Source organism: Panulirus ornatus, chromosome 47 (assembly GCF_036320965.1).
Source record: "Panulirus ornatus isolate Po-2019 chromosome 47, ASM3632096v1, whole genome shotgun sequence".
Lineage (NCBI taxonomy): Eukaryota > Metazoa > Arthropoda > Malacostraca > Decapoda > Palinuridae > Panulirus > Panulirus ornatus.
The window spans coordinates 22,863,436-22,886,346 of NC_092270.1; the positions used below are offsets into that span (position 1 = coordinate 22,863,436).

Genomic DNA, 22,911 nt, shown 5'->3' on the forward strand with positions numbered 1-22,911 from the left:
GCTGACCTGCACAATTGTGGCACGTGGTAACCTTCTTGAAGTCTGAACTTAGCTACAGGAACTGCTGCTGTCAGATCCCATCCTAAGCCCACAGAGTCAAATGCTTCTCGTAGTTCCTGTACCTGTGTGGTTACACAACTTTCTTAACTGCGTTGGCACAATGATATACCGATGATATGATTTCACTGATGTATCGCATTATATATATATATATATCTTTTTTTTTTTTTTTTCATACTATTCGCCATTTCCCGCGTTAGCAAGGTAGCGTTAAGAACAGAGGACTGGGCCTCTGAGGGAATATCCTCACCTGGCCTCGTTCTCTGTTCCTTCTTTTGGAAAATCAAAAAAAAACGAGAGGGGAGGATTTCCAGCCCCCCGCTCCCTCCCCTTTTAGTCGCCTTCTACGTCACGCAGGGAATACGTGGGAAGTATTCTTTCTCCCCTATCCCCAGGGATATATATATATATATATATATATATATATCTTTTTCTTTTCTTTCAAACTATTCGCCATTTCCCGCATTAGCGAGGTAGCGTTAAGAACAGAGGACTGGGCCTTTGAGGGAATACCCTCACCTGGCGCAATTCTCTGTTCCCTCTTTTGGAAAATTAAAAAAAAAACGAGAGGGGAGGATTTCCAGCCCCCCGCTCCCTCCCCTTTTAGTCGCCTTCTACGACACGCAGGGAATACGTGGGAAGTATTCTTTCTCCCCTATCCCCAGGGATATATATATATATATATATATATATATATATATATATATATATATATATATATATATATATATATATATATATTGGAAAGGATCACAATTTTGCGCGTGATCAAGATATTCCTATGAGTCCACGGGGAAAATGAAACACGATAAGTTCCCACGTGCACTTTCGTGTAACAATCACACCATCAGGGAAGACACAAGAGAGAAATATAACAGTCAGTTGATATACATCGAAGATGGCGTCCTAGCTTCGTCTCTTCGATGTATATCAACTGACCGTTATATTTCTCTCTTGTGTCTCCCCTGATGGTGTGATTATTACACGAAAGTGCACTTGGAAACATATGGTGTTTCATTTTCCCCGTGGACTCATAGGAATATCTTGATCACGCGCAAATTTGTGATCCTTTCCAATATATATATATATATATATATATATATATATATATATATATATATATATATATATATATATATATAATATTAAAGAAGCAGACGGAGGGACTTACTAATTTTAAGTAATTGTCTTTGTCAGCAAATGTACCGCCACGGTCCGTGGCTCCTGGGTATTCCCAGTCCAGGTCAAAACCATCGAAGCCGTAATCTGTCAGCAGTTCTGCAGGAACCATGGACTACCTTAACTTTCCGTCATAATTATAGTGACAACACATACAGTGACAACACATATTGTGACAATACATACAGTGATAATACATATAGTGACAATGCATATAGTGACAACACAAATTGCGGTGTTTCATGTTACACCATAGTGAACTTTCTATCATTATCACAGTGATATATATATATATATATATATATATATATATATATATATATATATATATATATATATATATATATATATATATATATACGTTGTCATGTATTCTCCTAAGATCTTGTTTAAGGGTATTGGATTACAAGCAATCGAATAGTCGTTTCTCTGTTGGGGGCGATCATAGCCTCGCAGTTAGCGTTCCCAGCTACCACGCAAATGGTACGGGGTTCGAATCTTTGCATATATGTATAAATATATTATCATGTACTCTCCTAACATCTTGTTTAAATGTAAAATCTTATATTATTTTGTCTTCCATACTACGTGCCTCTCTGCCACGTTGGAACCAGATCATTCTGCGTTCATTCAAGTCCTTGTTGCTTCGTCTCACTTTGACTGAGACAAGCCGGGCTTCATACCAACCCTTTATATATCGGTGCCGATGCCTTCCACGGCAGTCTCATTCCAGACGACATCCTGAGGTGTAGTGGCTCTTCCCCGAGGTGTGGTGGTGTGGTAGGGGAGCAGAACGATTTTGTTATATAAGGTAAGCTGCCTATGTGGTTAAATGCACTTGTGGTTGTATTAACATAGTTTTATGTTGTGTGTTGGGAAATTGCTTTTCATTTGATTTGTGGTTAATTAGTTATTATACTTGCTGTTACTTCTATGTTTGATTAATAATACTGATCATTATCAACCTGGGCTCATTCTATACCTGTAATTTTTCACAATCATTTATGACGGGTCTTCTCCTCGCAGTATAACCTAGACAACAGTGCTCTATATCGACCATCACCTTCATTACTGTGAGAGCTAGATTCGTTATAACGTGTATATATATATATATATATATATATATATATATATATATATATATATATATATATATATATATATCTCATAGCAACACATGGTATTATAGTAAGACATATAGTATTACTATAACACGTATAGTATTATTAGAAGACATATAGTATCATAGTAACACATGTAGTATATAAGTAAGACATATCATTATAACACTCATATTATAATAGAAACATATTTAGTATTATCATAACACGTATAGTATTATAGTAAGATATATAGTAGATATATAGTAACACATGGTAACAACAGAGACAGCGGTGTTACTTACGAACAACACTCCTGATGAAGGTTTGTCTGCGTTCCTTAACACTGACCATCTGAGAATACTTCTTGCCTCCCTCAGCCCAGCCTCCCACGGCGATCATGGTCTTGATGCCTGGGTACTTTTCCTTAAGGGCCACGAAGCGACTGTAGCCGTCCGCGTTGATATCCAGCTGAGGTAGATAATACATGCTCTCTCATACATAACCCGACCACTGTATGTGCATCACTATATTATCAAGTATAAACCAACACAACAGCAACATGTATGTACGATTATTCACTTCTATGTCGAAATTATAAATGTTTACATGAGAAAGACAGACAACAGGCGGCCTGATTGGCCCACTACTGGGTTGTCTGGTGAAAAAAAAAAAAAAAAAATGGTTCCACAGGTGTATCGTAAACACTATCCTCCTACCTACAGAGAGCTTCTGTTTACCCCCAGGATACAGAAATTGACGTCATACCTTGGCAGCAATCCCGGTTTTATAAACTCCCTACGACTTTCTTTAAACATGCTGATAAGCTCCCTGTACTTCGCTCGTATTTCTTTCGATCTGCCATTAACTGCATCTTTCTTCCCCACCTGAACGACAAAAATCACATCCTCGGAATTGTTTGAAACTTCAAACTTATGTAGGACATGTTCTAGCCAGAACTCCTGGTACTGATGTCTGACTATAGTAGGCTAAACCTATTGTGAGGGAAGAGTTCGTTGCAAGTGGGTAATGTGGCGACACGTTGTCCTTGCAAGTTAGAAGTATCTTCCAACTTCGTGTCAGCGGTTGTTATCTTACTAAGATGAGCTATCTGCCCTACATGATATGCCTGTGTCTGTTTCTTGTATCGCAACCGTAAAGAACCCAGCTTCCTCCTCCCAACCTTTCATCCTAACATCTAGTTTCTCCAAGTCTTCGCTGTTTTTCCTAACATCCACTGAATACCTATCAAATACTATGTCACCTCTGAGTCCTGGTCATAGTGTACGACAACTTTTGTTGTTTCCACAGTGATCTCTCCTGCCTGACGTCATACACAGGTTCGACATTATCTTATGGTCTGGTATTTTATATTCTCACTTAAACTATTAACGTCATATCATCTTAACTAAATGAGATCCCATGTTCTTCTTACTCTGGAAGTGTCAACAGACATTAACTTCATTAAGTACTGGAAATCATATTTCCACGTACAATCTAGCTTCCTCTTCAGATGCGTGATCATATATGAACAGTATCAGGATGAACATCGAAGCCTAGTACTAGCCGTCTTCAATATAACCATGTTTACTTCAGCCATGTTTACTGCAGCCATCTTTAATATACCCATGTTTACTGCAGCCATCTTTGATATACCCATGTTTACTTCAGCCATCTTTAATATAGCCATGTTTACTTCAGCCATCTTTAATATAGCCATGCTTAGTTCAGCCATGTTTAATATAGCCATGCTTAGTTCAGCCATGTTTAATATAGCCATGCTTAGTTCAGCTATGTTCAATATAGCAACTTTTAATATAATTATCTTTAGTTCAGTCATGTTTAATATAGGAATCACTAATGTAGCCATATTTGCTATGAGACAAATCTCTGTCTGTTGGGGTAGTCTGCACATTGAAGACGTCTCTCCTGTTTGAGTCTGGGAGGGAGGGATATATTGTGCACGTTTAGTGACCATTACCGTATGTCCGGCCCTTAAACCCAACAAACTTACTAAATCATTCAGCATTAACATGATAAGATGTTTCTGTCAATAAACACACACACACACACACACACACACACACACACACACACATATATATATATATATATATATATATATATATATATATATATATATATATATATATATATATATATATATATATATATATATAGTGAATTGGAACGATGTGGTATACCGGGGTCGTCGTGCTGTCAATGGACTGAGCCAGGGCATGTGAAGCGTCTGGGGTAAACCATGGTAAGGTCTATGAGGCCTGGATGGGGAAAGGGAGCTGTGGTTTTGGTGTGGTATACACATGACAGATAGAGACAGCGTGAACGAATGTAGCCTATTTTGATAGTTCCTGGCGCTACCTCGCTGGGGGGGGGGGGGGGGGGGGGGATGCTATTTCATGAGTGGCGGGGTGGCGACGAGAATGGATGAAGACAGCAAGTATGAATATGTACATGTGTATGTATGTATATGTCTGTGTATGTATATGTATGTATACGTTGAAATATATATGTATGTGTATGTGCATGTGTGGGCGGTTATGTATATACATGTGGATGTAGGTGGGTTGGGCCATTCCTCGTCTGTCTCCTTACCCTACCTCGCTAACGCGGGAGACGGCGATTAAGTATATAATGATAATAATAATAATTATATATATATATATATATATATATATATATATATATATATATATATATATATATATATATATATATATTCTTTTTCTTTCTCTTAAACTATTCGCCATTTCCCGCGTTAGCGAGGTAGCGTTAAGAACAGAGGACTGGGCCTTTTTTAGAATATCCTCACCTGGCCCCCTCTGTTCCTTCTTTTGGAAAATTAAAAAAAAAAAAAAAACGAGAGGGGAGGATTTCCAGCCCCCCGCTCCCTCCCCTTTTAGTCGCCTTCTACGACACGCAGGGAATACGTGGGAAGTATTCTTAATCCCCTATCCCCAGGAATAATATATATATATATATATATATATATATATTTATCCCTGGGGATAGGGGAGAAAGAATACTTCCCACGTATTCCCTGCGTGTCGTAGAAGGCGACTAAAAGGGAAGGGAGCGGGGGGCTGGAAATCCTCCCCTCTCATTTTTTTATTTCAATTTTCCAAAAGAAGGAACAGAGAAGGGGGCCAGGTGAGGGTATTCCCTCAAAGGCCCAGTCCTCTGTTCTTAACGCTACCTCGCTATCGCGGGAAATGGCGAATAGTATGAAAAAAAAAAAAAAAAAAAAAAAAAAAATATATATATTATTGTATTTCAACTTTATAAAATGGGAAACAGGAATCATGCGGGGAGTGATCATCCTTCTCGAAGGCTCAGATTGGGGTGTCTAAATGTATGTGGATGTAACCAAGATGAGAAAAAAGGAAAGATAGGTAGTATGTTTGAGGAAAAGAACCTGGATGTTTTGGCTCTGAGTGAAACGAAGCTCAAGGGTAAAGGGGGAGAGTGGTTTAGGAATGTCATGGGAGTAAAGTCAGGGGTTGGTGAGAGGACAAGAGCAAAGGAAGGAGTAGCACTCCTCCTGAAGCAGAAGTGGTGGGAGTATGTGATAGTGTACGAAAGTAAACTCTAGATTGATATGGGTATAACTGAAAGTGGATGGAGAGAGATGGGTGATTATTGGCGCCTATGCACCTGGTCGTGAGAAGAAAAATCATGATAGTCAAGTGTTTTGGGAGCAGCTAAGTAAGTGTGTTAGCAACTGTGATGCACGAAACCTTATTATAGTGATAGGTGATATGAATGCAAAGGTGAGTAATGTGGCAGTTGAGGGTATAATTGGTGAACATGGGGTGTTTAGAGTTGTAAATGGAAATGATGAAGAGCTTGTAGATTTGTGTGCTGAAAAAGGACTGGTGATTGGGAATACCTGATTCAAAAAGAGAGATACACATAAGTATACGTATGTAAGTACGAGAGATGGCCAAAGAGCGTTACTGGATTACGTGTTAATTGATAACCGCGTGAAAGAGAGACTTTTGGATGTTCATGTGTTGAGAGGGGCAGCTGGAGGGATGTCTGATCATTATCTTGTGGAGGGGAAGGTGAAGATTTGTAGAGGTTTTCAAAAAAGAAGAGAGTGTTGGGGTGAAGGGAGTGGCGAGAGTAAGTGAACTTGGAAAGGAGAGTTGTGTGAGGAAGTACCAGGAGAGCTTGATTGCAGAATGGCAAAAGGTGAGAGCAAATGACGTAAAGGGAGTGGGAGAGGAATGGGATGTATTTAGGGAAGCAGTGAAGGATTGCGCAAAAGATGCTTGTGGCATGAGGAAGGTGAGAGGTGGGCAGATTAGAAAGGGTCATGAGTGATGGGATGAAGAAGTAACATTGTTAGTGGAAGAGAAGAGAGAGGCGTTTGGACGATTTTTGTAGGGAAGTAGTGCGAATGACTGAGAGATGTATAAAAGAAAGAGGGAGGAGGTCAAGAGAAAGGTGCAAGAGGTGAAAAAGAGGGCAAATGAGAGTTGGGGGAGAGAGAGAGTATCGTTAAATCTTAAAGAGAATAAAAAGATGTTTTGGAGGGAGGTAAATAAAGTACGTAAGACAAGAGAACAAATGGGAACATCGGTGAAGGGGGTTAATTGGTAGGTAATAACAAGCAGTGGTGAAGTGAGGAGATGGAGTGAGTTTTTGAAGGTTTGTTGAATGTGTTAGATGATAGAGTGGCAGATATAGGGTGTTTTGGTTGAGGTGGTGTGCGAAGTGAGAGGGTCAGTGAGAATGGCTTGGTGAACAGAGATGTTGTGAAAGCATTGCGGAACATGAGAGCCGGCAAGGCGGCGGGTTTGGATGGTATTGCAGTGGAATTTATCAAAAAAGGGGGTGACTGTGTGGTTGACTGGTTGGTAAGGATATTCAATGTATGTATGGCTCATGGTGAGGTGCCTGAGGATTAGCAGAATGCATGCATAGTGCCATTGTACAAAGGCAAAGGGGGTAAAGGTGAGTGCTGAAATTACAGAGGTATAAGTTTGTTGAGCATTCCTGGGAAATTATATGGGAGGGTATTGACTGAGAAGGTGAAGGCATGTAAAGAGGATGAGATTGGGGAAGAACAGTGTGGTTTCAGAAGTGGTAGAGGATGTGTGGATCAGGTGTTTGCTTTGAAGAATGTATGTGAGAAATACTCAGAAAAAGATGGATTTGTATGTAGCATTTATGGATCTGGAGAATGCATAAGATAGAGTCGATAGAGATGCTTTGTGAAAGGTATTAAGAGTATATGGTGATGGAGGTAAATTGCTAGAAGCAGTGAAAAGTTTTTATCAAGGATGTAAGGCATGTGTACGGGTAGGAGGAGAGGAAGGTGATTGGTTCCCAGTAAATGTCAGTTTGCGGCAGGGGTGCGTGATGTCTCCATGGTTGTCTAATTTGTTTACGGTTGGGGTTGTTGGAAGGTGAATGCAAGAGTTCTAGAGAGAGGGGCAAGTATGCAGTCTGTTGTGGATGAGAGGGCTTGGGAAGTGAGTCAGTTGTTGTTCGCTGATGTTACAATGCTGGTGGCTGATTCGGGTGAGAAACTGCAGAAGTTGGTGACTGAGTTTGGTAAAGTGTGTGAAAGGAGAAAGCTGAGAGTAAATGTGAATATGAGCAAGGTTATTAGGTTCACTAGGGTTGAGGAACAAGTCAACTGGAAAGTACGTTGAAATGTATAGGTATGTGTATATGCGTTTGTGGACTTGTATGTAAATGCATGTGTATGTGGGTGGGTTGGACTATTCTTTCGTCTATTTCCTTGCGCTACCTCGATGACGTAGCAGACAGCGACTAAGTATAATAATAATAAATATATATATATATATATATATATATATATATATATATATATATATATATATATATATATATATATATATATACAGTGCATCACCTCAGGATCAATGACAAGGACCTCCCAGGTGACATTTGAGAGGCCGCAGAAGGAGTAGACGAGGTGGGTGCACAAGTCGGCCGGGATGTCCTCGATGTCATAGCTGGTGTGGTCAGGGCGGTACAAGGCCCACCTCTCGAAGTAGCAGACTCGTCGGGCAAGTCGGTCTGGGGTGGCTCGGTAGTGCTCCACAGGTTCATGGTCTGATGAAGAATATTTCCATTTCATTTCATACTTCCATTAGTAAATTCATGACTCTACTTTACCCACAGCCTCTACCACAGTCCCAGTTAAGTTCCCTTTGTAGGTCTACTGCTTTGCTTCTCCTCACTACGCTGCTGGCCACCCTCCGCAAAAGCCACTAGTTCCCAAGTGATTCATTCATAGTCTGAGGAATTTGGCCATGACATGCCGACCTTATCTCATAGTACGGTAACACACTTTCTACCATGATTCTTATCATACTTATCATCGACCACCTCCTCATGACCACACTCAGTGTCACCATCATTTTCTTTATAATTTTCTCCATCTTCCTCATCTATAGTTGCCCTCAGCGTAACGTGAGCACTTGTATGTACGTAGTGTTACGACCAAAGTATTACACTGGCGTTGCCCCGTCTCTTAACCTTGTATAGTATATCCTGCGTCTTAACTTTATATATACATATATACAAATATATTCACATATATACAGATATACACAGAAACACACACACACACACACACACATATATATATATATATATATATATATATATATATATATATATATATATATATATATATATATATATCATTTTATATTATACTTTGTCGGTCTCTCGCATTAGCGAGGTAGCGGAAGGAAACATACATACCTGTAAATCTCAACGTATATATATATATATATATATATATATATATATATATACACACACAGACATATACATATATACACAAGTACATAATTCATACTGTCTGCCCTTATTCATTCCCGTTGCCACCCCGCAACACATGAAATGAAAAAACCCTCCCCCCGCATGTGCGCGAGGTAGCTATAGGAAAAGACAACAAAGGCCCCATTCTTTCACACTCAGTCTCTAGCTGTCATGTATAATGCACCAAAACCACAGCGCCCTTTCCACATCCAGGCCCTACAGAACTTTCCGTGGTTTACCCCAGACGCTTCACATGCCCTGGTTCAATCCATTTACAGCACGTCGATCCCGGTATACCACATCGTTCCAATTCATTCTATTCCTTGCACGCCTTTCACCCTCCTGCATGTTCAGGCGCCGATCACTCAAAATCTTTTTCACTCCATCTTTCCACCTCCAATTTGGTCTCCCACTTCTCGTTCCCTCCACCTCTGACACGTATATCCTCTTGGTAAATCATTCCTCACTCATTCTCTCCATGTGACCAAGCCATTTAAAAACACTCTCTTCTGCTCTCTCAACTACACTCTTTTATTACCACATACCTCTCTTACCCTTTCATTACTTACTCGATCAAACCACCTCACACCACATATTGTCCTCAAACATCTCATTTCCAGCACATCCACCCTCCTGCGCACAACTCTATCTACAGCCCACGCCTCGCAACCATATAACATTGTTGGAACCACTATTCCTTCAAACATACCCATTTTTGCTTTCCAAGATAACGTTCTGGACTTCCACACATTCTTCAAGGCTCCCAGGATTTTCGCCCCCTCCCCCACCCTATGATTCACTTCCGCTTCCATGGTTCCATCAGCTGCCAAATCCACTCCCAGATATCTAAATCACTTCACTTCCTCCAGTTTTTCTCCATTCAAACTTACCTCCCAATTGACTTGACCCTCAACCCTACTGTACCTAATAACCTTGCTCTTATTCACATTTACTCTCAGCTTTCTTCTTTCACATACTTTACCAAATTCAGTCACCAGCTTCTGCAGTTTCTCACCCAAATCAGCCACCAGCGTTATATCATCGGGGAACAACAACTGACTCACTTACCAAGCTCTCTCATCCACAACAGACTGCATACTTGCCCCTCTTTCCAAAACTCTTGCATTCACCTCCCTAACAACCCCATCCATGAACAAATTAAACAACCATGGAGACATCACGCACCCCTCCCGCAAACCAACATTCACTGAGAACCAATCACTTTCCTCTCTTCCTACACGTACGCATGCCTTACATCCTCGATAAATCCTTTTCACTGCTTCTAACAACGTACCTCCCTCACCATATATTCTTAATACCTTCCACAGAGCATCTCTATCAACTCTATCATATGCCTTCTCCAGATCCATAAATGCTACATACAAAGCCATTTGCTTTTCTAAGTATTTCTCACATACATTCTTCAAAGCAAACACCTGATCCACACATCCTCTACCACTTCTGAAACCACACTGCTCTTCCCCAATCTGATGCTCTGTACATGCCTTCACCCTTTCAATCAATACCCTCCCATTTAATTTCCCGGGAATACTCAACAAACTTATACCTCTGTAATTTGAGCACTCACTCTTATCCCCTTTGCCTTTGTACAATGGCACTATGCGCATTCCGCCAGTTCTCAGGCACCTCACCATGAGTCATACATACATTAAATAGCCTTACCAACTAGTCAACAATACAGTCACCCCATTTTTTAATAAATTCCACTGCAATACCATCCAAACCCGCTGCCTTGCCGGCTTTCATCTTCCGCAAAGCTTTTACTACCTCTTCTCTGTTTACCAAATCATTCTCCCTAACCCTTTCACTTTGCACACCACCTCGACCAAAACACCCTATGTCTGCCACTCTATCATCAAACATATTCAACAAACCTTCAAAATACTCACTCCATCTCCTTCTCACATAACCACTACTTGTTATGACCTTCCCATTAGCACCCTTCACTGATGTTCCCATTTGTTCCCTTGTCTTTCGCACTTTATTTACCTCCTTCCAAAACATCTTTTTATTCTCCCTAAAATCAATGATACTCTCACCCCAACTCTCATTTGCCCTCTTCTTCACCTCTTGCACCTTTCTCTTGACCCCCCCTCCTCTTTCTTTTATACATCTCCCAGTCATTTACATTATTTCCCTGCAAAAATCGTCCAAATGCCTCTCTCTTCTCTTTCACTAATAACCTTACTTCTTTATCCCACCACTCACTACCCTTTCTAATCTGCCCACCTCCTGCGCTTCACATGCCAGAAGCATCTTTTGCACAAGCCATCACTACTTCCCTACATACATCCACCCAGGTGGATGGTGATGGGTCGTGAGTAACAGGTGGATAATGATGGGTCGTAACAGGTGGATAATGATGGGTCGTAACAGGTGGATGATGATGGGTCGTAACAGGTGGATGATGATGGGTCGTGAGTGACAGGTGGATGGTGATGGGTCGTGAGTAACAGGTGGATGATGATGGGTCGTGAGTAACAGGTGGATGAGGATGGGTCGTGAGTGACTCCTTGGCAGGCTGTTATGGACGTAGGCTGTTGGGCATTTATGAACCTAAGAAGGCATTTCTGGTGCTGGGCAGCATCTACATCACAGACAGGTTTTCATGCACCTAGGAAGTCAGTCATTCACTGTCCTAATGGAGGCATTTACGTTCCTACTCAAGCATTCTTTAATACATGTATGAACGTAACATATAATTGTAATGTTAATTGTACAATAAAACTATAGTCAATGACAGTTGTATAAAAGAACCAATTATTACCTGCTGGTAATCTTATAATGATTTATGATTAACGTGTTTAATGATTAATGATTAAATAAGAGACAAGAGTAAGACCCTGGAGTCGTAGTATACGTACCTCCTGGCCTGGCGTAGCGAGGTTCGCCCAAGACTAGAGTGAACGTGACCAGGAAGATCACCAGACTACACCACACCTGCTGCTGTAACAACAAAACACCACGTTAATATATATCCACACCTGCTGCTGCAACAACACACCACGTTAACATATCTCCACACCTGCTGCTGTAACAACACAACACCACGTTAACATATCTCCATACCTGCTGCTGTAACAACACTTTACGTTAACATATCTCCACACCTGCTGCTGTAACAACACAACACCACGTTAACATATCTCCACACCTGCTGCTGCAACAACACACCACGTTAACATATCTCCACACCTGCTGCTGTAACAACACAACACCACGTTAACATATCTCCATGACACTACAGCTCAGCATGACCTGCTTCCCTAATTAATGTGGCTCCCCTCCTCCTACCTTAATGTGGCTCCCCCCTCCTCCTCCTATCTTAATGTCGCTCTCCTGCTGCTGCTCCTATCTTAATGTGGCTCCCTTGCTGCTCCCCCTCCTATCTTGATGTGGCGTTCCTGCTGCTGTAGCTATCTTAATGTGGCTCTCCTGCTGCTGTAGCTCCTATCTTAATGTGACTCTCCTGCTCCTCCTATCTTAATGTGGCTCTCCTGCTGCTGTAGCTCCTATCTAAATGTGTCTCTCCTGCTGCTCGTCCTCCTATCTTAATGTGGCTCTCCTGCTGCTGCTCCTCCTATCTTACTGTGGCTATCCTGCTGCTTCACCTCCTATCTTAATGTGGCTTTCCTGCTGCTCCTCCTCCTATTTTAATGTGGCTCTCCTGTTGCTGTGGCTCCTATCTTAATGTGGCTCTGCTGCTGCTGTGGCTCCTATCTTAATGTGGCTCTCCAGCTGCTGTGGCTCCTATCTTAATGTGGCTCTCCAGCTGCTGTGGCTCCTATCTTAATGTGGCTTTCCTGCTGCTGCTCCTCCTCCTATCTTAATACGGCTTTCCTGCTGCTCCCCCTCCTATCTTAATGTGGCTCTCCTGTTGCTGTGGCTCCTATCTTGATGTGGCTCTGCTTCTGCTGTGGCTCCTATCTTAATGTGGCTCTCCTGCTGCTGTGGCTCCTATCTTAATGTGGCGCTCCTGCCGCTGTGGCTCCTATCTTAATGTGGCTCTGCTTCTGCTGTGGCTCCTATCTTAATGTGGCTCTCCTGCTGCTGTGGCTCCTATCTTAATGTGGCGCTCCTGCTGCTGTGGCTCCTATCTTAATGTGGCTCTGCTTCTGCTGTGGCTCCTATCTTAATGACTTTCATAGGTGGTGGGAGTGGATCCTGCTTATTAATGACAGGCTGGGGTTTTGGAGCCTACTTATTAATCACATGCTGGAGGGTCAGACCCTGCTTATTAATGACAGGCTGCTGGAGAGTTGGATCCTACTTATTAATGACATGCTGGAGGGTCAGATCCTGATTAATGGCATGCTGGAGGGTTAGATCCTATTTGTTAATGACATGCTGGAGAGCAGTACCCTATCTATTAATGACTTGCTGTAGAGTCGGATCCTGCTTATCAATGACATGCTGGAGGGTTGGATCCTACTTTTTAATGACATGCTTGAGGGTTGGATCCTGTTTATTAACTACATGCTGGAGGGTTGGATCCTTCTTTTTAATGACATGCTTGAGGGTTGGATCCTGCTTATTCATGACATGTTGGAGGGTTGGATTCTATCTATTGATGACATGCTAGATGGTTGGATCCTACTTATTAATGAGTATGTATGTACATCAAAACATGTTTAGCATGTAACCAAAGGAATTATTTAGAAATTGACAAGATATAAGCAATATGGTGTGAAATCTTCCAGACAAAAACTAAACCAATTGTAATTGGATGCTGATATAGACCTCCAAAGTAAAATAATTCTATAGAATTGTTAGTAGAATGCATTTCAGAAATCTGCTATGAAGCAGAAGTAGTAATTCTTGGGGATATGAATATTTGTGTTTATAAAAAATTATGATGCCGTATAAAATGTAAATGAATACTCTGAAAATGTATGGAATGGTGCAGTTAACAAATGAAATAACCAGGGAAACGAGGAAATCAGCCACGATTCTGGATCATGTTATACGTAGTAAAGCAGGAAAAATTAGTCAACATGGAGTATTGCCAATAGGAATTAGTGATCACTGTTGGCGCCAGACGTATGAAAGTTGACAGCGAAATTAATGGAATGACTCATTTAATCCATTGTGGACACGTCAGTCTGTAAGATGCCTTATTGAATGTATAAGATCCCATTGTCAGTCTGTAAGATGCCTTACTGAATGCATAAGATCCCATTGTTGTTTACTGGCCGGAAGAGATCATGTTTACTCAGCGAAGTAAATAAACTTAGTACACCACGAGACTCGAGCTGTTTGATAGCCCCCTTGTGTTGCTCCACCTCGCGAGTTATTTTTCACCAGTTTCTCCTCCTATGAGACTTCTGTGGGAGGAACAAGTGGTGCCCAGACCCGGGAGTAGACTTTACGTGCTCAAGCGAACTGAACTTGTGTATACGTGCAGCAAGCTGTGGTGATTACTCGTGATGGCGGAGAAGGAGCAACTTGAAAGAGGACGGGCGGCTGCTCGAGGATGGTGTACGAGAGCCTCCAAGGCTTTGCTGACTTTGCTTGAACTGCCAACTGTGTCCAGGGTGCAGCTGGAAGACGCTTTAGCGGATTTAGATAAGCGTCTAGACACCTTGGACCGAGTTCAAGCGGCATATGAACTGACAATAAGTGACCCTGAGTTGTTGGAAGCAGACCTGGACAAAGCAGATAGTTTACGCAGTGGTGTTAGAGCTGTTCGGGTGCAGGCTGGCGAACTGTTGGCGAAACTGGATAAGACTGCCGTCCATGAAGGGTCGGGAAGTAGTGAAGATAAGTCAGCAAGTGCAAGCGCAGTGTGTACTAGTGCCAGTGTGAACCTTCCACGGCTCGACTTGCCGAAGTTTAGTGGTGAACTAACCCAGTGGCAGTCATTCTGGGATTTGTTCGTGGCCATGGTAGACGACTCTACTCTACCAGCCATCAGCAAGTTCACCTATCTGCAGGCCTTATTGGAAGGTGAGGCCAAGTCTGTCATCCAAGGCTTGTCACTTACTGCAGTTAATTATGCTGTGGCCTGTAATCTGTTGAAGGAGCGGTATGGGAAGCCAGAGAGGATTATCTTCGCTCACATTCAAGCTCTTCTTGGCTTGAGCCTGCCGTTCAAGCCTCAAGGATCTACGACTTATGTGTCCGCCTTGAGGAAGTTGTATGATGACCTCCTGATCCACATCAGGAGTTTGGAGGCACTGGGGGTAAGTGGCAGTGAGTTTGGCCTCTTCCTCACCCCAGTGATTTTGTCTCGTCTGCCGGGCGACATCCATTTGGAGTGGTCGAGGGAAGGATCGGGCCACGAAAGGGATCTCGCATGGCTGCTGGAATTTCTCAGGAAGGAGATTGAGCGCCGTGAACGCTCAGACTCCTTTAAGGACGTGACTACTGCTGCAGGGACAGACAGCCGCAGTGTGAGGGAGTCTGAGAGAAGAAAGAAGTCTCCTAGTAATGCATTTGCTCTTCAGACAGTCTCAGAGACATATTCAGGTGGGTGTGGATTTTGTAATAAGTCCCATTCCAGTGAAAAGGGCTTTAAAGTTATCAAACTTCCACGTGCAGAACGACTGGAAAATATTCGTTCTGCTGAACTGTGTTTTAAGTGCTTAAAAAGGGGGCACGTAGCTGTAGGTTGCAAGGCAAAGTGCTCTAAGTGTAAAGGTAACCATAATGTCCTTCTCTGCTCAAAGGATAATGTTTCACCTAAGGGCAGGGCTGTTAGTCAGCCGGCCAAGGAGAGTGAATGGGAAACGGGAGATACCAATGTTGTGCCTGGTGATCTAGTTGGTGTTTCTCATTCTTCACAGTTTAAACAAAGGTGTTGTGTCTTGCCGACAGCAAAAGTTAAAGTGTATGGAAGGCATGGCAAGTACAGTGAAGCTACCTTGTTGTTCGGCTCTGGGGCAGATCGATCCTATGTGTCGAGTGAATTTTTAAGGAAGGTTAGGCCTACATGGGTATCTTCTGAACAGATGTCCTATTCTGCCTTTGGGGGAAGGAAGAGTTCTAGATCTACCCAGTGTAATATTTATGACCTGAATTTAGTGGATGTTAATAATGAAGTAGTGTGTTTACTTGCAGCTGAAGTGCCCACAATATGTGCTCCATTATTACGTCCTTGTGTTCCAGCTGAAACCCTACTGCCCTTTAAGTCTGTGCAGTTAGCAGATGAGTATGAGCGGGACAGGAAGGTAAATGTTGACATTTTGATAGGACTCGATGCCTATTGGAAATTTGTAATCCCCAACAAGAATTTGCAGGTTGAGGGACTAGTGGCTCAAGAGACGGTGGTGTTTGGTTGGATCCTATCTGGGAATTGTGCTTCGGCATCCAAGGTAAATGTTAAGTTGTCTCAGATGTTATGCATTAACAATTTCAATGAGAATGAGTTACATAAGTTTTGGGATTTAGAGTCAGTGGGAATTTGTGACAAGGAAGTATATCCTGATGTTAGCAACCATCCTGTGTTAAAATCCTATTCAGAGACAGTTAAGTTTAAGGATGATAGATATGAGGTTGCTCTGCCCTGGAAATCAGAGCATAAGTGTAGCCTCCAAAATAATGAAAGGCTTGCAAGGAAAAGGTTGTTATGTTTGATGCATAAATTTAAATCCAATCCTAAACTTCAGGAGGAGTATGATGCCGTATTTGAGGGTTACGAACGGGAAGGCATCATTGAAGAGGTACCTGAGGGTGAGATGAACCGCCCATACCCCACATTCTACCTTCCTCATCATCCTGTCGTCAGGGAAGTCAGCACCACAAGTAAAGTAAGACCAGTTTTTGACGCATCTGCTGTGAGCTATAATGGAGTCTTATTAAATCACTGTCTTGAGGTGGGTCCCCCTCTTAACCCACAGTTGGTAGAGGTACTTATGAGGTTCAGAAGGTGGAAGGTTGCCTTAACTGGTGATATCACTAAAGCTTTCCTCCAGATTAATGTAAGGAAAGAAGACAGGGACGTGCATAGATTTCTTTGGAACTATAATGGTAACATTCGGATAATGAGATTTACTAGAGTTCCATTTGGTAATAAAAGTAGTCCATTTCTGTTGAACGCAACTGTTAAACATCATCTTAAAAGCTTTCCTGGTTCTGAAGTTATTGCAGAGCTAAAGGATAACCTATATGTGGATGACTGGTTGTCAGGAGCTGACAGTGCAGAGGAAGCCTTTGCTAAGTTTGATGAGGCACGGTCATTTCTATCCAAGGCCAGTATGACACTTTCAAAGTGAGGCTCGAACTGCGATGCCTTAAAAGACAGATTTAATGACTACTTAGAGCCCAGCAAGCATGCAGAGACAAAGATTCTTGGTTTACATTGGTGTTTGACTAGAGATAGTTTTTCATTTGATTGTTTAGAATTGAAGGATCTTGAGGTAGCATCCACAAAGAGAGCAGTTCTCAGTGTAATCAGTAAATTATTTGATCCTCTTGGCCTTCTATGCCCAGTAATCATGATGGCAAAAATTACGTTCCAAGATATTTGGAGACTTGGACTTTCTTGGGGTGAGATCTTGCCTACAGAACTGCAACACCGGTTTCAGAAGTGGGTTCAAAATATAAAAGTTCTTAACACATGGCAAGTTAATCGTTGTTACTTTCCAGAACTTGTATGGAACAAGCTTCAAATTGTAGAACTGCATGCCTTTGGAGATGCTTCCGAGAAGAGGTATGGTGCCTGCGTATACTTGAGAGTTCCTGATAATGACGGGTCATTTAAGGTAATCTTAGTTCTAGCCAAAGGAAGGGTAGCACCTATCAAGAAATTGTCGGTGCCGAGGTTGGAATTAATGGATGCTCTTTGTGTGCTAGGCTATCTGTATTTGTGAAGACTTCCCTACACTTAATTGATGTACAAATGTACTGCTAGACTGATTCTAAAGTAGCATTGTCTCTGATAAAGGGAGACCCTAATAGATGGAAGACTTTTGTAGCGAATAGAGTAACTGAGATTCAGAGTTTAATCCCCCCAGTTCAGTGGAAGCATATTCCTGGTAAAGATAATCCAGCAGACTTATTTCCAGAGGTGCCTTTGCTGAAGACTTAATTTTCTGTACCTCGTGGCTGAATGGTCCTGCTTGGCTCTCTGAACACTTTACTCCCATGCAACAGGATGAAGTACCAGCAGCACTGCCCATTGTAGAGGAGGTATTCCCTGACAGCCCAGTGACATGCTTAGTGTCCGAGCATCCATCAGTAGGGATTGACTACGCCCGCTGGGGTCATTTTACAAAAGCTATTAAGTGTGTAGCTTGGGTAATAAGGTTTGTGAACAATTGTAAACCTCATGCTGTTAAATGTTTTGGGCCCTTGTCTTATACAGAGTTAGATCAAGCTAAGACAAAGTTAATAATTTGTGTTCAGAGAGAAAGGTACAGCCAAGTGATCAATGCCTTAATGCTTGGAAAGTCACTCCCTGAGTTCTGACATTAGGAAATTCAATCCTTTTGTGGATGAAAATGGTCTTTTGAGAAGTAAGAGTCGGCTGGACCAGGCTGAATTAAGTTACGAATGCAGGCATCCTATGATTATTCCAGCAGGTCACATTGCCAAGCTGTTAGTTAGTTTCCAACATGTATTTCTGAAACACGCTGGTGTTTCCACTTTAATTTCAATATTAAGATCTTGTTACTTAATTGTCGGATTAAGAAAGCTTGCTAAGGTAGTGTGTATAGAGTGTATGATTTGTCGTAGACATCACTCACAAGCTTGCCGTCAGCCTGTAGCTCCTCTTCCAGGACTAAGAATTAACTCTGCTCCTCCTTTCACTGTGACAGGTGTAGATTATGCTGGACTACTGTTTTGTGTTGATTTTCCATGCAAGAAGCTGTACATTTTGTTATTCACTTGTGGAGTTGTCCGTGCAGTACACTTAGAGTTGACTAACTCTATGTCTTATGATGATTGCTTACTTGCCTTTCGTAGGTTTTCTGCCAGAAGAGGCCTTCCATCAGTTATTTACACTGACAATGCCAAGACTTTTATTAGTATGTCTAAACAAATGCATCAGTTCTTTGGCACCCTTGCTCCCCAGTGGAAGTTTGTTGTACCCCATGCTCCATGGTGGGGAGGTTGGTGGGAAAGATTAGTCCGATCTGTTAAATTAGCTCTGAGAAAGACTCTTGGTATAAAATGTTTAACAAGATGTGAGCTAGAGACTACCTTACATGAAATTGAGGCATGTGTAAATTCCAGACCCTTAACTTTTGCCACAGATGATCCTAATTCTGTAAGCCCTTTAACACCTTCTCATTTTAATTGGACGCACTGCTGGATTTCATAGAGAGCTTAAAGGTGATTGCCAGGTTCCTGAAATGTCACATAAGGACCTATGTGAGCGAGAAAGCCTGAGACATCAACAACTTGATAAGTTTTGGAATGTGTGGGTGTCTGACTGTTCATTGAATTTACCCCCTATCATTACAGGTTTCACACCCAGATGTAAACTGGAGAAGGGATCTCTTGTGCTGGTTCGGGAAGATAATTCTCCTCGTTTGCAATGGCCCCTTGGAGTGATTGTTGAGCTATTCCCTGGAAGGATGGAATAATTCGTAGTGTCAAAGTTAAGACTGCAAAGGGAGTAATTAGTAGGCCAGTGCAAAAACTGCATAACTTGGAGCTTTCATCTGCAGGGGAGGATGCTACAATAGATGAAGCTCATAGTCCCTTACCACCAACAGATGCCTTCCCAGCATAAGCTCAAGGTTCTGATGAGGCTCACTCCATGACACCGTCGTCAACTTATGTGTCTAGAACAGGACGAAGTGTAAAGCCTCCTCAGAGACTGAATATGTGAGATTGGAGGGTTTGAGATGTATTGTAGATTTAGGTTGATGATCAGTATAGTCCCTTTGGGTATTGTTTATTGTTTTATTGTATCATTTGCTTCCCAGAGTGAGGGTTGAGTTGACTCTTAGTGAGACATATGTATTTATACATCCTGATGCCATATGATCATGTTGTTGAGAGTAAGGATAGGAGTTATTAAAGGTACTCCTATGGTGGGGAGATGTTGGCGCCAGACGTATGAAACTTAACTGCGAAAATAATGGAATGACGCATTTAATCCATTGTGGACACGTCAGTCTGTAAGATGCCTTATTGAATGTATAAGATCCCATTGTCAGTCTGTAAGATGCCTTACTGAATGTATAAGATTCCATTGTTGTTTACTGGCCGGAAGAGATCATGTTTACTCAGCGAAGTAAAGATCTCGGTACACCACGAGACTCGAGCTGTTTGGTATACCCCGTGTGTTGCTCCGCCTCGCGAGTTATTTTTCACCGGTTTCTTCTCCTATGGGACTTATGAGGGAGGAACAATCACATCAGGAAGATCCAAGAAATATAAGTCAGTTGATATGTAACAAAGAGATATAGCAGGACGCCATATATATTCCATACGTACTCACTATTTCCCGCGATTGCGAGGTAGCGTTCAGGAACAGATGACAGCCTCACAGGGAGAACTCCTCTCTTGGACCCCTTCTCCCGTTTCTTTTTTTGGAAAAGTAAAACTGGAGGGAAGGATTTCCAGTCCCCCGCTCCCGGAACCCCTTTAGTCGCCTTGTATGATACGTGGGAAGTACTTTTTTTTTTTTTTTCCAAAAGAAGGAACAGGGGGCCAGGTGAGGATATTCCGAAAAAGGCCCTGTCATCTGTTCTTAACGCTACCTCGCTAATGCGGGAAATGGCGAATAGTTTGAAAAAATATATATATATATATATATATATATATATATATATATATATATATATATATATATATATATATATATATATATATAAGCTACCCTTTCTGATTGTATTTTTGAACACTGTTTTCATCTTACAGAGATACATGTAAACAATAATATCTTTAACTCAGATAATGTTATCGTGTCACCAGAATGATCTGGGTATGAGTTAATTACACAGGTGTGAGTGAAGCAGTGTGCGTGATTCTAAGTGTCACGTTAAACGGCCCACTGAGAACACTACCTACATATCACTACTGAAGTGATGGTAAGAAAATGAAATGTGGTGGTGGGGCTGGAAAAACGTTAATGAAGGTCTGCAATCATTACTGTACTTGGGGAAACAAACGGGGAGATGGCTAAAGGTTCCTACCATGAAAGCCATGGGTGCTGCCGAGATGTAGTGTGGGACGTGAAGGTAAACAATGGTCCAACGTCCAGCTTGCCCTTCCACTTATGGTGGCGCGGGGTCGTCTGTCCACTATATATAAGCTGCCTCATGATAACAGTTGCCAGTTTATCGTAAATGATGTTATCATTAAGTGAAGACATAGCTCCTGTTGTGTCTCTTTATCTTGAACAGTAAACTGCCACAGTCTGACCAGCAACGCAACACACAACTCTATCCTTAATGGTCAGACAGCTGTTTGCTACACCACGTTTACTAGTAATGATTGAAGGATAGAAAGACATCACAGTTTGAGAATGGCGGTTAAATACTGAGTTTACTGCCAACCCTTTATTGCAGCATGCTACATAACTGACTGTCAACCTTTATTACAACATGCTACACATCTGGCGCCGTGCAGGATCCTAGCCCTATCGTACCGCTCACCACACCTGCACACATCTGGCGTTGTGCAAGATCCTAACCCTATCGTACCGCTCACCACACCTGCACACATCTGGCGTTGTGCAGGATCCTAACCCTATCGTACCGCTCACCACACCTGCACACATCTGGCGTTGTGCAGGATCCTAGCCCTATCCTACCGCTCACCACACCTGCACACATCTGGCGTTGTGCAGGATCCTAGCCCTATCGTACCGCGCACCACACCTGCACACATCTGGCGTTGTGCAGGATCCTAGCCCTATCGTACCGCTCACCACACCTGCACACATCTGGCGCCGTGCAGGATCCTAGTCCTGCCACACCGCTTTTCAACTACACTGAAAACAAACAAATAAACAACAAGAAGCCTGCAGATTTAGTGAATATAGATCAGAATCTGATAATGTTCCTGTGTTAATCGACTATAAATATATACTCATGAAGTCAGAGAACAAATGAGTAAATAATGACTAAACATAATTATCCGGTCGGCCATATGGTGTGTATGTGTGTGTAAGGTTAATACTGTACTTGTGCCAGGGTTACATTTAATGTTTATATAGATAATAAGCAGGTCATGTGGTTCCCTCACACACCTCCATTATTCAGAATGTGTTCATACTCCAGTAATTTAGATTTGCTTCATCTTGATATTTACTCCAGTATATATATTGTGGGAACTGATGCATCAATATGGCTCCAGCTACAGCATGGGACAGGAGAATGTCCCTTGATGATTATCATCTTTTGTGTTGACCTTAGTCGAAGATTGACAGTTTTGAAATGGACTAAAATGAATAGTTGAGGAAGACTAAAGTGGATAGTTGAGGAAGACTAAAGTGGGTAGTTAGCAAGACTAAAGTGGGTAGTTAAGGAAGGTTGCTATTACTGTGGTATGTGGCTCCGCTCACACCAATGATATGGACAGCCTTTTATCTGACACCAAATAATCTTTTTAACATTCAGAAAAAATGTTTGTCATCAGGTCCCTCACAAACACTTGAACACCTATCTCGAGACTGCAGCTCAAGATTCAAGTCATTGTTTATCGTCTTGTTCAGCTAAATAGATAAGTCATTATTGTACTTCCATGTAATATATTCATCATCACGTGTTTGAGGTTTACTATTGTTAGCACATGGTAGGATCATTGAACCATTGGTGTGGCGGGA

General features: G+C 41.9%; 2 protein-coding genes across 4 annotated transcripts in view; one reads left to right on the plus strand and one right to left on the minus strand.

The window, feature by feature from the left end:
- Positions 1-21,385, minus strand: part of LOC139763687 (endochitinase-like) — a 42,801-nt gene extending 21,416 nt beyond the window's left edge. The window contains exons 1-6 of one of the 2 annotated variants that reach the window (XM_071690007.1): positions 21,278-21,385; positions 12,053-12,134; positions 8,248-8,450; positions 2,645-2,810; positions 1,232-1,338; positions 7-122 (exon numbers count right to left, since the gene is read on the minus strand). In XM_071690007.1, the coding sequence (XP_071546108.1) occupies positions 7-122; positions 1,232-1,338; positions 2,645-2,810; positions 8,248-8,450; positions 12,053-12,134; positions 21,278-21,289 (686 nt within the window). In that variant the 5' untranslated portion in view covers positions 21,290-21,385. The remainder of the gene's footprint in view (positions 1-6; positions 123-1,231; positions 1,339-2,644; positions 2,811-8,247; positions 8,451-12,052; positions 12,135-21,277) is intronic. The other variant, XM_071690008.1, reaches the window with a different exon arrangement.
- On the plus strand, positions 12,299-20,704 carry LOC139763686 (uncharacterized). Of its 2 annotated transcripts, none has more exons than XM_071690006.1 (2): positions 12,299-16,936; positions 19,596-20,704. In XM_071690006.1, exons 1-2 carry the CDS (start codon positions 14,615-14,617, stop codon positions 19,683-19,685), a joined length of 2,412 nt encoding a protein of 803 aa, XP_071546107.1. In that variant the 5' UTR covers positions 12,299-14,614; the 3' UTR covers positions 19,686-20,704. The 2 variants fall into 2 exon arrangements, with proteins under 2 accessions (XP_071546107.1, XP_071546106.1); XM_071690005.1 differs by having other exon boundaries at positions 12,299-16,501; positions 16,796-20,704.
- Positions 21,386-22,911: the final 1,526 nt, after the last annotated feature.

What these genes read in the sequence shown, in the direction of transcription:
- LOC139763686 (XM_071690005.1), top strand. Translation starts at nt 14,615, where the DNA reads ATGGCGGAGAAGGAGCAACTTGAAAGAGGACGGGCGGCTGCTCGAGGA. An exon ending in ATTGTGCTTCGGCATCCAAG is followed by an intron (nt 16,502 to 16,795) that starts GTAAATGTTAAG and finishes CCTAAACTTCAG; the next exon opens with GAGGAGTATGATGCCGTATT.